The sequence below is a fragment of the Excalfactoria chinensis genome, chromosome 1, assembly GCF_039878825.1.
Source record: "Excalfactoria chinensis isolate bCotChi1 chromosome 1, bCotChi1.hap2, whole genome shotgun sequence".
Classification (NCBI taxonomy): domain Eukaryota; kingdom Metazoa; phylum Chordata; class Aves; order Galliformes; family Phasianidae; genus Excalfactoria; species Excalfactoria chinensis.
The window spans coordinates 165,752,632-165,769,976 of record NC_092825.1 but is presented as its reverse complement, the minus strand read 5'-3'; the positions used below and the strand labels follow the sequence as shown (position 1 = coordinate 165,769,976).

The 17,345-nt window shown below is 40.9% G+C and overlaps 1 protein-coding gene across 5 annotated transcripts in view; it reads right to left on the bottom strand.

The window, feature by feature from the left end:
• The window catches only part of ATP8A2 (ATPase phospholipid transporting 8A2), a 295,095-nt gene that overhangs the window by 20,425 nt on the left and 257,325 nt on the right, over window positions 1–17,345 (bottom strand). For all 5 annotated transcript variants that reach the window (XM_072326477.1, XM_072326474.1, XM_072326472.1 and 2 more), the window contains 2 exons: window positions 8,519–8,607; window positions 2,544–2,648 (listed from right to left, as the gene is read on the bottom strand). In XM_072326477.1, coding sequence (XP_072182578.1) covers window positions 2,544–2,648; window positions 8,519–8,607 — 194 coding nt within the window. The remainder of the gene's footprint in view (window positions 1–2,543; window positions 2,649–8,518; window positions 8,608–17,345) is intronic.

Genomic DNA, 17,345 nt, shown 5'->3' with positions numbered 1-17,345 from the left:
CAGCGCATGCATCTCCTCATTTCCACTGGCTTCAAGGACGCTTAAGAAAAAATAAAGAATATGAACCAGAGAGGCTGTAACTGCAGTAAGGTCCCTCTGCCTCTTTCCCACCCTCACCCTTCCCTTTGGACAAGCTCAGGATTTCAAGCAGGTGTGAAAGAGCCAGGAGACAAACAAAAGAGATAAAAGGCAGAACAACTCTGAAGAGCACTCTGGAGGCCACATCACAAGCACAGCACACCAGCTCCTAGCAGGCAGAGGCACTCTACCATTATCTAGTTCACAGATGGACCACCCAGAAAATCTGGGAGCAATTAGGAAGGAGAACAAACAAATGCATGGAAAGAAGTGGGGGAGGGAGAAGGGGAGAGAAGGCCAGGAGGGATTCCTTACATCATCTCCATGCAAGCGTTGCGAGAATGAAGTGAAGCTATACAGAGGAGGAGGAATGCAGATGAGAGAGTTTGCGATGAGAATGCAATAAAATAAAAGGCTATGAAAACATTGAGTGTATGAGTGAATTACAACATGGTCTTTAAATTTACAGCAAGTCAGGACTGTCTGTAAACAGAGAAGAAACCCATCTAGGAGACACATAACACATGCATATAAACAGATTAAATGCTAACAACCTTTCTCACTATTAATACTATGTCAACCTGCCTCTCAGCCCACAGATTCCGCCTGCAAAAAGTGGATTTACTTTCCTCTGTGGCTGGCAATAATTGGCACTTAAGGCTGGCAGGAAAACACAAACATCTCACTGACAGAAATGCAGCTTTGTCCACTGATAGGAACCACAACAGCAGCCGTGGGGCTCCTACTATCAGAACAGCATGTCTGGGAACAGCCAGTCCTCATCACAACTGGATCCTACTTGCTTAGCATCTAATTGGTCTACCAAATTCAGTAATTCACAACCCAAAGTCACACCTTCCATGTGTTTTGGCTGGGAGGTTAACCTGATTTTCGTACCGAGCACTTTGGCTCCAACTGACTTTAAGGTGACTACTCAGTCAACTAAAACCAACACCTACTTTTAATCAGATGCTTGACTTCAGGCATTTTTGTTGGCTTTAATCATGGCATAAAACGTTGTTGACCAGAGCTGCAAAGTCTGCTTTTTCTTTTTAAACAATCTGATGCGCAGCTTGTGACTTTTGCAAGCGAGCACAATTTATGTGCAGTGTTTTGTAGAATCCAAAAGTCAGGGCAGAAAAATGGCTCAATAAAAACTGAGCATACCAAGCATTTTGAAGTGATTTTAATCAACAACACTATGTTTACTTTGTCTTGGCCTCCGAGAAGCAAACTCTGCTCACTAAGGCGATCTTACAAACACACTGTAGTTCACAAAGCATTTTTTTAAAGCTTTTCTGTTTACTATAATCTTGGTAACCTCACTCCCTGATAATTTTCCCTAAAAATAGTGCTTATTAACTCACAAGTTCAGTTGAAAAATCTACTACCCACTCATCTTAGCAGCAGCTACAATATGGCAATTAGTTTACCTCAGAATACACATCAAAGGCTCAAAGGATGACCCTGCCCCATAAGAACAAAATCTTTTAAAAGCTCCATTCCACTCAGTTTGCTAGTTTATAAGGTTTGCTAAAATCCAGTTTAATGATCACGTCGTTTCTTAGCAAGTCATGTGGTGCCATATTGTTTAGGGAACAGAAGAGTTAGTTCTAAAACCTTTTTGAACTCAGGGAGCTTTTCCGACTAGCTGATGCAGAACCACATTCTGCGATGGCAAATGAAACTGTTGGATGCAAAAGCCTCACTGTGATTTTCTTTAGCTTCTTTCAGAAGAGACAAAGGTTCCCACACAACACATACCAACACATACTCTCCCCTTACAATGAAGGATTCAATAATAGCAATATGTTCAAGTCCATATGGTGTGGAAACAAGGGAGAGGTACGACGAGAAACTGAGAACCCTGAACACAGGGGCCTGCAAAACTGCAGTGGAAAACAGCAAAAACATTTAAAAAAACCCATCACCTTGAGGTGAGAATGAATGAAGCCGTAGGGAAACACTGGAATAGCCAGTTCTCCCTTTAGCTACAGTCTAACTCTCCTTATACCCTGAGTCACAGACAGGAAAACACTGGAATAGCCAGTTCTCCCTTTAGCTACAGTCTAACTCTCCTTATATCCTGAGTCACAGTTAGTTTCCTCCTTGGACAAGCTTATCAGGCTGATTTTTTGTGATGGCAAATAAAGTATATGCAACGAAGTCCTTTCAAAACAGACTGGCTCAACGGCCAGGTAACAGCACTACTTGTTACCAGGAGTCTGAGCTGTAGTTTACAAATACAGCCTCGCTAGCGATAACACAGGAGAAACAAAACCATAAGGGTTGATTTTGGTGGGGGTAACAAGGAGAATATATGGAAAGGAACAACAAATTCATAATATAGGACAGAAGACTTCTTACCTGACTGCAATCAGATCTGAACAATGAGAAATAAAAAGTGAGAGGACAAGAACAGCATTTTTTATTTTTTCTTAAACATCAGCATAGAATTGTCCCACCTCTTTCCATTACTGTCACGGAGCATGGCTTTTCCCAGCTCTCTTGTCTTCATCTCCAACTCTTGAACTTGTTCCAGCAAAGATTTATGGTAAGTATGCTTGGCCCTGTACCACAATAACAAGGAAGACACAAGGAAAGCCATATGAACGTTGTGCTGTTAAAAAGGCCCAATTTTACTTCTTGTATGAGAAGCCGCCGCAACTCCCTCACACGATTTGGGAAATAAGGCAGTGAATGCACACAAACAGTCAGCCCAGATTCACAATACCTGGGAAATATTACATAAGAAACAAGAAATTTGGCAGAGCTTGTCTGCTTTAACACAACACTCCAGATGTAACCAACTAGCACAGCTATCGGACTGTGGAGACCTGACACTGCTGCTGTGGGACTGCTCAGGACCAGAGCTCTCAGACAAAAGAACAGAAATTCATTGAATATTCATGGCAGTAAAACATGATTCCACTCGGTCTTTTGAGCTATGCATCACACCGCTCTGAAAACCTGAGGAGAGTCTCAGATAATAATTGCCATTCAAGCCCCTCTATTTTCATTTATCAGTCTCACATGACTTGGAAAACCACTTCTTTCTCTGTGCTTTCAAGATGACAGTAACAAGACTGGCTCTGTCCTATTTTCTCAGCTTGGGGATTCAATGAGCCATGCATGCACCACACACGTAACCAGAATTTGGAAACCAGTTATCCCCTGTAAATACTAAGGCTCTTTTTCAGTTTCACCTACCACTCTAATACTACTAAAAATTAAATTGGCATAAGGAGGACCCAGTCCCCTCTCCTGACATTTACAAAGCAATAATATGAAACGTGGGGATCTTTCTGCAGTGGGCAGTTTTTGATCAGCTTCCTCTTTTGTGTTACTTAGATGAGGACAAGTGTCCCATGGGGCAATACTGATTAGCATGTGACTGCAAGATAAGCCTGAAAACAAGATGGAGACAAGTAGGGTAATACACCACTTGCTTTGCTTCATGGCATTAGAATTATATTCTTCTATTCCAGAGGTGGCAAAAATTTCTTTCCAAGTTTTATAGAAATCCTACAGGCAGATTCTATCATCCTTAACCAACGTTTCAAATCATGTCTTCCTCCTTCTAGCAGAAAAGTAACTGGTGTATATATAATTAAACTATGATTGAGATGCATTTATTTTTAAAAAGCATGATTCTTATCCCTCCTTCCATGGGGAATAAGAAACGAAAACCGCAAAACCTTTGCTGAGTCTACTGTGTGTGAGTGGCTTAATACTAAGTTATATCCAAGTACTTCAGCCTTCGAGGTGCTGAATTAGGCCCCAGATGTTTCAGAATGAGAAACTAAACTGAAAACTTTTCAGAACATATCTGAATTTAAGAACAAAGCAAAGAAAAGAGAACAGGAAAATATAAAACAGTAAAACCTGGAGGTATCGAGGACGCACTTAGGAGAGTTCCTGATTTAAAGCACCAAGGGAGTTACCACATGCAAGGGAACACCAGCACATTGTGACAGGAGCATACAGAATAGCAAGCTTATTTTAAAATTTAGCATTTCAAGAACGTGAGATAACCCACAGCTGCACACATATTAATTACATTCAAGTTACTCTAACTTGATAGGCTAATGGTTAAACTCTTTGAGCTTGGGAAACTAGTGATTTTCTTAGATGGGAAAGCTTTGAGTTATTAATTCTTATAATCTCTACAGTTGACATAACTGCCACACTCTTTAATTTGAGTAAATACATTAAAACCTTGACCCTGAACTCATCTTTTACTTGCTAATGTAAACTTAAACGCTGAGCATGTTTGGAACTTACAAAACCCCTTTAATACCTACTCTCCCCACAGATGAGAACACAGAAATCTGCAAGTTATCTGGTCTCTCTCCCAGGGTTTCATGCCACCCGGCATAGGAGATGAGGGATGTTCTTTTCCCTTGGAGCAAACAGCAAATTCGAAATGGAAACTGAGATACAAAATCCATTTAGCAGAGGACAGCAAAAGCAGGCATTGCACAATATGGAAAAAATATGGTTGCTCCAAAGTCAGGTGTTCTGAAGTATTTCAGGAGTAAAATGAAATAACAGAATACATGTGCTCTGCCATGGCCGAGTACCCATGAAGCAACAGTAGCCCTCCAGGTAATTGTTATGCACTGAGTCACTTCTTCACTTGGAGAAAGAACATCCATGGAGGAATGAGTAATGAAGTATTTATAAAAGGGCCTGAGCTGACCTATCCACACATTTCTCCAAGAACAAATACTAAAATATGGTATTACGATTGCCTCAGAGTCTGGGCTTGCTCCCATCAAAGCCAATTGCAAATATTCCACGGACTGCTGGCAACAGGACTGGATACTTCATGTTTTTTTCACAATAGCACATTGTTAACTTTTGATATATAAAAACACAGGTAGAAGTCTTAGCTTTTACCTTGTACTTTACAAGTGACCCTAGATGCCTGATCAGCCCTCAATTAATTATGAGATCTTGTATTTGCTGTTCCCGTTCATCTGCAACTGTTGAGTTATAAAAAGGCAAACTCAACTTCCCTCACACGTAAGGATATTAAGATCAGGGATCATAAGAACAGCTGAAGAGTCATCTCGTCATCTCAGTTGGCTCTTCCTCTTCCAAGTCATGGAAGTGCATACCTGAACATCACAGCCCTGGGAGGATATTTAGGGGTTGCGGAGGGCAGGACATGCCAGGGAGGAGCATGGTTGCATTCACAAGTTTTTCTCAAGCACAATGACACAATGACTGTGACTCTTCATCATCAACACCATATTAGGTGTCCCATGTTCCAGAGACTATGAGTGCACACATGCATGAGAAGCGCTCTTGCACCTTCTCACTTACTTAGCCTACAAGGGCTGGCAAGTACAACATGCTTCTTCCCCTCATTAAAAAAAGAGCACATCGGGACTTTAGTAAGGACTGGAAGGCTCAAGAAATATCTCACTATAACACTAAGCGTTGGGACAGCATTTTTAAAAATAAATTCTTGCCCTCTTCCCTGATTTTGCTAGAATAAATTCTACGTTTTTATTATTCTCACATAGCTTTGTGCGCCTGACATTTCAAGACTTCATAGCAACAGTGACAAGCAACCAAGCGACATGTGCCAACTGTAAGGAAGGACTCACCTTATAAAACTGCTCTTTTCAATGGTAGCACAACTGGGACTTTCATAAGGCGAAAACTTAATCCAAGTAAAGCCACTGAACTCAAGGTAGTGGACCAAAGTTAACAATGTGGTATTGGAGCCAAGTATTATTAATAAGCTTCCTTCTTTTTCTAAAGCGAGAAGTATTTCACTTTTCCTTGATTCACTTTATATACATATATACACACACACACACAAGAATATTTAAATAAAAAGCCCGGAGCTGCAGAGAATACGGGAGATAAGAGGTGTGTTGACAACTGTGGCATGTATGACAAAAACTAGATATGTAAACTATGTAAAACTAGCTCATACTCACCAGCATTAAACATTTTGACACTGGATGTAGCACAGCAGTTTAGAAACAAGTATTTGCATGGCTCTTAAACACACTGGGTTATCCCTTTTAGCATTGTTCCAGACAAAAACTCTATCATATTTGTTTTCCTGACAGTAGTTTGTACTGAAATTCAGCATGTATCTTTTGGGTCACACGGATGTTCTTTCTGTGGAAATACACTTCAAGTCCAAAAGGAATAGAAAGGGACAAATTCCATGACCACGAGAAGTCATAGCTGCTGGAATTTTATGGCCAAACCAGATTGTGCTGACTTATGGACAGCAATGTGCTGTAACCACTGCTGTGTAAATGTGCTGACTGATTTCCAGAGGTCTTGGGCTCAAGTTTTGAATGGCAAGCCTCTTGGAAAGGAAACAGACCTTTACTCCTTCCATATGGCAGTGCTGATAGCTGTGTCATTTCATTTATCCTAGTTAAAATGTTAATGGCGTTAATTTTTCAGTGATAGGTTAAAAAGAGAAGTCCTGCTTAGAGAACAGATTTTTTGCTTAATGTTGATAGGAGCCTCCTGTTTAAAATCTGCTGGGAAAATATCCAGCGCATCTATCACACACGTTTGTCTTGAGAGCTTCACAATCTCTGTACATTCCAGCTCCGAACCAATGAAGGGATTACACTGCTGAGATTCTCCAAGAAATACTAAAGTACAGGATGAGTCAGTAACAGTTTTCCATGAGGATGAGCCTGCTTTAGACTGGACTGTTTTACAGTTCTTTAGCCATTTTTGCCAGGAGCTGATAAGAACAGAGGACAACTTCAGGACGCTGAACTATCACGAAAACATTTGAAAAACTGAAGCACAATCTTGGGCACTTAAACATACTTTTAATTGTCAATGATGCAAACAGTTCAGCTCCTATTTGGCTCCTATCACCATTGTACTCCCGTTGATTTCTAAGCATGTAATTTTAAATAATGCCTGACACAGGAGCAGGACCTGTCACGCTAAATGAGTTGTAAGACTTTTTTGGCATTTTAAAAACCAGCTCACTGACACAGCTAACTTAAGTATCCAAATTCAGCCTCAATTTGGCCTCAGCTTTAGAGTTCTTAAATTATTTTCAATTGGAGAAGTTTAATGAATGTAACAAAAAACCCTCTAGTGTGCAAGACCATTAAATCATAGTTCGACCTTAACATAAATTTTACATTTTGATACTTAGATTTAATTTTAGCTGCGTCGCTCATGAAAACTAAGCTGATGAAGAAAATGGGAAAGCATACAATAAGTATCTACTGGTTGGTAGGTTTGTCAAGCAGAATTAGTTTAATTTAACTGTGCCATCAGCCCCAAGGGAAGGAAAAAAAATCACATTTTCAGACTCATGCATATTACCTGACTTACGCCATATGCTGGAACTCGAAATGTACCCATGTTTGGCAAACATTCTGGTTTTGGTTTTTTTTTTCCCTTCCTCTTCCAAGCCTTCCTTGACTTATCAACAGCACACTGCTGGAGCTAAGTGTTAAATATCATGAAGCTTTCACTTTAGGCCTTCATGACAAAGTGACATGCAAGCTTTTATTATCTTCTGCCTCTTCATGGCAGTTTGGACCTCCATTCTACCCTGAGTTAAAAAGGGTTGGGTCCTTGTATCAGGTTATAAAGCCAAGCCCTGTCTTCAGATAACAGAGCAAGGGCAATACTTTCTTTGCTGCTCTTCTAATGCAATGAGAATGTGACTACTAAGTTACCTCCAGCTGCTCAGAATCCAAACAAAATTCTCATTAATTAGGCTAAAGAAAGATGGCCACAAAAAAAACCCAACATACCAACAAATCATCAGAAACATCTTGATTGTTAAAAAGATTTCCAAGGGAAAGAATGGAAGCTCTGGGACTTAAGACACTTAAAAAGCAAGTAGAACACCAGAAATGCTACCTGAAAAGTTTGCTTCTGCATTTCAGATTCCATGATAGAGAAGCTGCTTTTCTTTAAGTCAAAATTACTGAAATTATTTAATTTCCACAGAGGTTTGAACCTACAGAGTTTTGAGAGGATCTGGAGATTACACAGAGCTGTATTTTGCAGGGCTTGTTCCCCCTCTCTGGGCAGGGAAGGAGTTACTAAAACTAAATGCAGAGTTCTGTGAGTACTGCTCTCCTCTCAGCTATATTTTCCAAGACCCGCTGCTGAGTGAACCTAAAAAGCAGCTGACAAACAACTGGAAACTTACAGGGTAAGGACAGGAGTACTGCATTTTTATGTTCTGCCTAACCTCAGTCAAAGCAAACAAAATATTGGTTCCCTTTTAGAATAGAACATCTCTGAGGCCTGAATTTGATTTGTTTACCTAGAGGGTAGGCACTGTAAATAATCAAGAGAGCCATCTTCATAACTCAGTGAAGGCTGCCTCCCTCAGATTGGTACAGGATGAATGGGACAACACGTGCATACAGAATAATTCCCAGAACTCAAAGAAGACAGGTTCAGGACTTACGCTGTCCACGCCACATCTTTAACAAGGCACACGGTGGGCACAAGAAATAACCCAAACCAGAAGTAGCCACATCTCAGCACCATTCCAGCCTGTGAAGAAAACAAACAAATAATGAGCATTTTCAAGCCATCACACGTTAAGTGGTTGTTTCCAGGGAAAAAGTAGAGGGATAGCAAGAAACAGCAACTGTGGCTGGGACGACGTTGAAATCTGTGGGGGTAAGAACAGAGGCAGAAGTCTCAACAACTCTTAATGGAAATTAGGCCTGTAATTGAGAAACAACAGCAGCATTTCTCACCAGGATCATTCCTCATAATCCCACATTTCCTGGATTTTTTCAAAAACATTGTGTTTAGACCAAATCCTCTGCTGATATTATTTTTTTGATCCAAGCAGGCATTTTCACTCATGGAGAAGTGCTCCATGAACGTTCAGTTTTTAATTTTAATGAGCCTTTTCCGCCCGTTGCTTACTCTTTCTACCCTACTGCTTCAGACCAAACTGTCACAACAACAAACAAAGATGTCTCACTAAAATGTTTCAGTCATATTGCACTTAAATACAATACTTCCTGTTCAAATTACTGCTGCCTGCAACCCGGGGGTAGGGTGGGGGGAAGATTCACTCCCATCCCTGTAAATGGCTTTTTACAAAGAGCTCCAAATTTATATTTGCATTTCTTACACTGTTGCAATGCTTGAAGAGAAAACTTGGTAGGACTTGAGAAAGAAGATATCCACAAACTCTGCAGGTTCCAGCATACAGATAGAGCTGCGGAACAAAGTTGAAACACAGCACTATTTATGGACTTGCTATTTCAGGTCATTTATTTAGAGGTCTCTCTAGAACCTTTTACGGATGAATTAATGGTAAAACCTGGTTTGACACACAGGAGACTGGAAACAACCTCACCACCTCCTGCATGCGTGTGTGAACATACATACGCACATCCCATGAGAATCATTTAATTTCTCCGCTACACCAGTAAAGGGTATTTTTCTATTGTAATGAATTGTGTGCAGCTCACAAGTAAAACATGGGCTGAGAGGTGTCAACAGCATTTCCAGCAGCTAGCTGCACCTCCCTCCCTTGCTGCTTGTGAATGACACCATGTACGTTACCCAAAACTTGGCTTATCAGTTTCTTATATGCCACATACAATATCCACGGGTGTACATACAGATGCTTGTGTGCACTGTAGTCAAAGGCAGGGAGGCATATACGCATGGACACTGAAGTGAAGTAGCTGGCTTCGGCTGACATGCAGGCCGAGATGGTTTGGTTGTGCCTCACTTGTGGCACACAAGGGAACAGCAGCCCACAGCACTGAAGTGTAAGGAAATTTTATAGACAAGCATAAAGCTGAGCCATAGAACATGAAATTGAACACATGACTTCTAGCCCTTGAAATAGACTGTGAGAAGACCATTTGTAGCTATATACTTTGTTAAGACAAAGGCATCTGATCACAACAAAAGGAACTTCCACCATTCAGTACAGGGGGGCTTAAAACCCAGAGCAACCACCACACTGCAGAGCTAGGACAGCATTTGCTACACCCGGCATCTCCTTCCAGGGTCACTCCCTATTTAGAGTCATCCACCTTTCTGCTCAGCCATATTTAGCCAGCAGCAGCTTGCCCTTGGATTGCTAAGTACTGAAGACTTCCAAAAGCATTTTTCACTTCTGAATGCACAGTCTTCCATGCTGTGGCTGGACTGACAGGTCAGTGGTAAATCTTGTACTGAGACCAAGAGTGAACCAGACTGTGCTAAAACATTTATGGACACTGCCACCCACACGGACAGTCAGCAAACAAATTCCAGTCTGAGAATCAGCTCGTAGTTATTTGTGATCCTTCATGCCTACTTTCACATGAGAATGCCAGAAGCATACCGTCAGTTTTGACCGATGCTCACTTAAGAGAAGGATGGGCACGTGTAAGAGGGAAAATCTTAATTTAATTGTCAGCCGAAGAACTGAACTACAGTAACGCAGTGGCAAAATATGATGAGATTCACACTCATGCTTTGCTTTTCTTCAGCTGCGACCCTGCAGGAGCTAACAGTTTAATCCCATCAGCATTTGCACTGACCATCTTTCCATGCTTCTGCTAATAAAGGCAAGAAAAGGACCACGGTATTAATCATACATGCATTTTCTGGAATTTTTGCTCCAAGTATTTTTCATTCCATTTGTTGCTTTCCTAGCTGAAAGAAACTTGATGTTCTTTTAATGCGCAGAACAATCCAACTATGTGTTCACCAGGAATTGAAATGCTACTTTTTATCATGTTGTCAGCTCAATCAGTGGCTATGAGCTTGGACATTTCCCACCTTAAGCTCTCTGCACTAAAGAAGCTCAAGTCACATACCCTTTACCTGCCACTATGCATTTTACATCAGCATTAGCCTGTTGGCAAACTGCACCGCAACAGTAAAACCATCCATCTCATCTCACCCCTTCAGACACTGACAGTACTTTTTCCACACAGCACGCTCTAAGTTTTTCTCCATTCCTGAGCTCACCTGGACTGTTTCTGCCCAGTTGATTTTAGTTTCTGTATGCAGTTGTGTGCCTATTCCACTGCAGGATGGGAACTGGTTTGCCTTGCACACGGACCTGGATGCTGCCCCAGCCCCAGCAGGGTTACACCACCTGCTCACACAACCAGAGCTCCTCAGCAGAGGAATCCCTGGAAACCATCTAATGTGGGCACATCCATAGACAGCATTTTTAGGATATTTTCCAACTGGGTTATGAACTGAAGCTATACTGAGAACACATATATATCGCATCAAAGCCTTCCCCAGACTTTGCAGCTGTTCCCATGCCCCACTGCAGTTGTTCAGCTATTCACTAAGGCAGTGTAGCCTGGACTGCAATGTGTCTTCAAGGAAAAGACAGCACCTCCGTGCCCAGCCTCAAGGAGAGACAGCCTTCAACTATCATGCATCCCCTCCGGATAAGAAAAGCAGAGATGCTCAACAGGAACCAGCACCTTTTAAAGAATGTATCTACATATTTATTTATGCACACATATTTTAAGAAGGCCACAGTGAAGTTGTTTTTTAAACAAACTCAAATTTCAACCAGTTCTATCATCACAAAGTCCCCACGATGCACAGCTAAGTCATTTTTAGACTCCTCTGGCGTAAACACTAGCGACTAGCACACCCAAAGCCAACTGCCAGAAGCCATTTATCACACGGCATCCACGAAACCCTCAAAGCTAATAATGCAGGTCCTCCTGCTGAAGACACTGCGGCTTAAACTGCTGCCATCCACAGACTGCCTTCCAAGCACTGGGGAAGCTGTCACAGTGAAAGAGCTCATTTCAGACTACAGCTAACATCTGTTGGAATGGAAGAATGAGAATAACAAAAGAAGGAAAACTTTACCATCAGTAATTTCACAGAATCAGCAAATAATTTAGGTCTTAATACCTTTAACCAGTCGCAAAGCTGCTTTTTAAGGGTGGGAACCTTTTCAAAAATCTTTTTAACATAGAAACAATAAAAAAGTGACAGTAATGGCCAATATGAACAACTAGGACGATGTGCTCTGCATCACTACTGGTTTAGAAATATATTTTAGACTAAGTGGTGTTTGTTTGTTTTTCAATCAAGGACTAGCTCTACAGGAGCGTATCAACTCAGTTGTTTCCAAAAACATCTATGTTATTATTCTTTCTTAGTATGCAAATAAACATCGTTCCCAGATTTACTCTCCCACCAATAGGTGGTGCCACCAATTTCAACAATTCCTTCCAGTGAGAATAATAGTGCCAGGAAGTTCTCAATTGTGGGGGGACACTCTGATCGTTTTTGTATTCTTATCACCGCATGGTTAGGAAACAACTGGGGACCAGTAAACGATTCAGACAGACCTAACAAGGTTCACAAGCATCTCAGATCGTTCAAGAAAAGTGAGATAAAATATAAATTCACATTCTAAATAATAAAATCTTTTATTGCTTCATTTCCTCAGATGCCCATGCATCCTATTCCTGATTAAAAATGGACAGCATAAGCATAGCTTCACCATGAAAACAGCTGGTTTTGTATTCATAGTGCAACAAGAATTATTACAGGAATTGTGCCTAGATCCTGCTCATAACTGTCTGCATGAGACATGGATAAGGATCCAATAAGCTGCTCAATTTCAGTTTCATATTCATGGGAATGCCAGCATCCCATTTGGGATCCAAATCCAACCTGCTGTCAACTGGGCACCTGCGCAATCACAGGCAGATTACTTTTTGTCCCCACTAGTCAAACATGGAAGACAGCGTACCACCATTTTTGGCAGCTACTAGTAGAGGAGGAGGTGGGGAGAAGAGGGTCGTGTGATGATTGTGAGGGGTGCCCATACCATGAAAATGATAATGAAACTCCTAGAAACAACAGATGAATTTATATACTTGGAAGACCATTACCCAAATATGCTTTCCCTTACAGAGTCTGCAGTCTCTGCGTGTTCTGGTTCCTCTTAAAACTGAATGTTTCAGTGCCAGCACAGGTTAGACCTGTAAGATTAATCTTGAACGAGCAAAAATATTAAATGCTTATCAAGCAAGTGGTTGAATTAATCTTAAGGAGACACTGGACTTGCCACAGGTTACACTGTAAGCACATGGGACACAAACAGCTCAAAGCTAGTGTCATTTTCATAAATTATCCTGAAGACATAAAGTAGCAATGGCTTTTGCCCACTTAAATGATAAAAGAGCAATTGTTACATTTAGCCAAAACCTCCTACAATTCCTCTTAGCTTATGTGACAATCACTGTGCTGTTAAATCATACAAAACACACAAATTGTTATAATTACCCATTTTTACAGCAAGATAAAGTGTTACTAATGTAAGACTCCCCTTAAAGACCATATACATTAAAACCCAAGTGCAGAGAGATGACATGGTTTGTTCACGGCCACACAAATCAATTGCAGAGCTGGGCAGATTGCCCAAGTCCCTCAATTAAATTGTCCTACACAGAGACCAAGCCTACCAGAGCCTGTGTATGAAACAGAATCAATAGCCAAGAATGCAGTCTCAAGAATTTTCCCTCTGCATGTTGGAACATAATATAGCCTCAATATGAGTCGGTGCTTAAGAACCCTTCCCCTTAGTCTAACTGTAACCTGCTGCAGGCTGGACAGGTTTACTAGATTCAGGGCTGACAGGTGTGATGAACAGATTTATTGGCTCCCTCCTCAACAAGCATCTTGAAGTGTGCCTAGAGAATACCTTACTTTGGGTTAGTGGCAAAGCGTTAAAAAAATGAGGCATAAGAATTTGATTTCCCCTCCCTGTTTACACCACTGGGACAGGCAGGAATACCTCGAATAAAATCAGCAGAGCTCTACTCCTGAAAGGCTGGCTGGATATTTCCATGTCTGAAATAAAGATGTGCAATGTTTTCCATAATGTAAGTTTTCATTCTAAAATGACTCAGATGAAAACAATGACCTCACTGGCTGGCTGGCTTTAACACAATGACACATTGGTCCAGTCTCAAACCTATTTCCTCCCTCTTCCAGTCTCCACTCATATAGCCATTTCCCCTTGAGAGTGGTAAAAGAAGCACAGAAAAATCAGATACTTTTTTCAGATATTTTACTCTTTTCTTAATTTTGCCAATCATAGAATGGCTTGGGCTGGAAGGGACCTTAATGATCACCCATTTTCAACCCCCATACCATGGGCTGGTTGCCACTCACCAGCTCAGGCTTGCCCAAGGCTCCATCCAGCCTGGCCTTGAGCACCTCCAGGGATGGGGCATCCACAGCTTTTCTGGGCAGACTGTGCCAGTGCCTCATCACGCTAAGTAAAAAAATTCTTCCTAACATCTAGCCTAAACCTCCCCTCTTTTTAGTTTAAAGCCATTCCCCCTTGTCCTATAACTATATGTCTGTGTAAAAAGTTGGTTCCCCTCCTCCTTGTAAGCAGGAAGTACTGGAAGGCCACAATGAGGTCTCCTCAGAGCCTTCTCTTCTCAAAGCTGATAGAAGCCAAGCTCCCTCAACCTTTCATCACAGGAGAAGTGCTCTGGTCTTTTGATCATCTTCACAGCGCTCCTCTGACCCTCTCCAACAGCTCCGCATCCCCCCAGACTGGGGGCCCCAGATCTGGATGCAGTACTCCAGATGGGACCTCATAAGCCCGAGTAAAGGGGTACACAACCCTCCCCCTTTCCCTGCTGGCCACCCCTCCTATGATACATCCCAGGACACAGCTGACCTTCCAGGCAGCAAGCACACTGCTGGCTCACGTCTGGCTTTTCAAATCCATTAGGACCCTCATATCCTTCTCCACAGGGCTGCTCTCAATGAGTACTTCTCCCAGTCCGTACTCATATCTGGGATTGTCTCAACTCAGGTACAACATCTTGCCCTTGGACTTGTTAAACCTCCTACTTAAAACCATATGGAAGACTAGAATAAGAAACTTATCCACTAGCTAGCTTTCATACCATACCAATCAAGCCTATTGGTAATTTTAATTTAAAGCCTGGATATAAACGTAGAGAGGGGAAGATAAAAGTAGTATTGTGAATGCAGAGAAAAATGCCAGTGCTATCACAAAGACACATACTTGGTATTCCTAGTTAAGCCCAGGATACTTTGGGATTTAGGCCTCAGGAAAAGTTTTTCATTAAAGAAGTTGCTTGCTGCGGTGTTTAAAAGAAAGTATGAAAATACAGATGAGAGCATCTAAAACCCCAGAAAAATATAATCACAGCAACAACAAGTTACTTTTTAAACAATCATGATTAGAAAATTCCAGGAACTGGCAATACAACGTTACTATACCAAAGCTTTTGCAGACATTCACATTGTCTTGGAGAAACCAGTTGGAGTTACAGCACTCAAGGAGCACAGTGAAACTCTTACAACTTCTGCTCCCTTTCATTTTCTGTTAGGAACTAATTTTCCAAAATGGAAGAATACAACAAGTTAGCAACATCCTTTTGTTCTACTGTTTAATGTAATTAACAGAAATTACTATCTGAGAAATATATGAAATACCCATTAATATATCATTAGGCAACTGTGTCTCAAAGGGTGTTAATAAGCTCTGGTTTGTGTCAACTAAAACATATTGTACATATACAGTTTTGCCTAAGAAAATATTACTCCATCATCTCATTAGTTAATTAGTATACAACACTACCAATTAAATAAGATGCCAGCCCATGTTACTTTCCATTATTACTCTGATAGTAGAAAATTAAGGAAATTAATCAGATAGTGTTTTAATTTGATTTTATGGTTCACTGGCAGTGTAAACTCTGATGTAGTTCCATGCAGCCTGTTGCTTCTTTTTTCATTATTGGTTATGTTAAGCTCAATAATAATGCAAACAAATGCTTCTTCAGAGTCATCTGGAGAAGACTAGTGGTTAAAAACACGTAGCAAAATCATGTTCCATATAAATAAACATCAGTGACTTCCTGAAATTTTGTTAGGGAGCACAGAGCTCATTAACACAAGAACTTCCTCCTTAAAGTGGATGAAATACCTCAGTAAATCTTTAGGTAAATGGTACTGGTTTAAATATATATATATTTCAATTAATTCAATTAATTGTGTTAGTCTGAGCTCCCCCAACAGAAATTAAAAGTATCCGAGTAGGAGTTCTTGTGCATCATGAATACAGTGAAGAAAAATAAACGTGGTTCAGGTGATGCTGTGGATGGCATCCACGATTTACCTTCTCTCACTTGAGTTGGGTTTGATAGTATCCTAAATCATAGGACAGTCTGGGTTTCCTTAGATGCTGCAAATTAGATAGCTGTGCAGCACAACAGAACATTCTTTTGTAGCACTTAAAGCTCAGCTTGCACTTGAGGATGTGGAAAAGCAGGCCCATGGGTGGCTACCTGCCACAGTTGAAACCACACGATCTTTAAGGTCCCTTCCAGCCCACTCCATTCTATGATTCTATGTGTGGTAGCCTGTCCTGCTACTCCACGTTCACTGAGCCCAAATAAAATCTGTATCCAAGCGTTCTTGCCAGTGTGAAAGCCAGAACTTTTTAGAGTATTTGCAGTTTTTCTTTCCTTCCCCCCTCAAATTAAACACAGTCACAAATACAAAGAACTTAATGTAAATCGAAGCAGTAACTTCAATAGACCTGACAGTGAAACAGCTTGTCTTGTTCACTGTTTCATGCACTTCAGCACAAACTTTTACTCTGCATATAAAAATGAATTTATACCTTACATTATGTTTCTTCTTTTTGAAGTCATGCTCAGCATATAACCACTCTTGTTTGGTGCCTGTAACTTTTCCTGTGCAGGTTTTAATAGTAACCACTCTTGTATGGTAGCTGCCCTTATTTAATAACTGTTCCTTTATCATGAAAGCTGCAGGGGAAAAAAATTAAATTTTACAGAACCCACCTTTGAATTTAAAGCTCCAAGGGAATAATTATGTTTAGCAGAAGCTGTTGCTTGCCAGCGAAGATATAAGATATTTGTACTACCTGCCAAGTTACACGTACAAAAAAAAAGTCAGAACCTCCACATTTCCTGGCTTTGTGTGTTGAAATTTTCCAACTGTGCTACTGCACCAACACTGGCTCCCTCACACAAAATGCATTTGTTCCAAGATATGCCCTCCCCTCCAGTATTAGCAAAGCAGCATCCCTGAGTAAAAAGACAATCAAAAGCAGCAAGAAGATTACTTTCAGGAAACTCAGTGTTATTTTACATTCTATTTCATTGTATGAATTTGAGCATATGTCCTAACCTCAGAGAAAATGCAAAACTACAGTCCACCTCACTGCTTTTAAAATTGTTATTTTTGAAAATGCTTAAGTA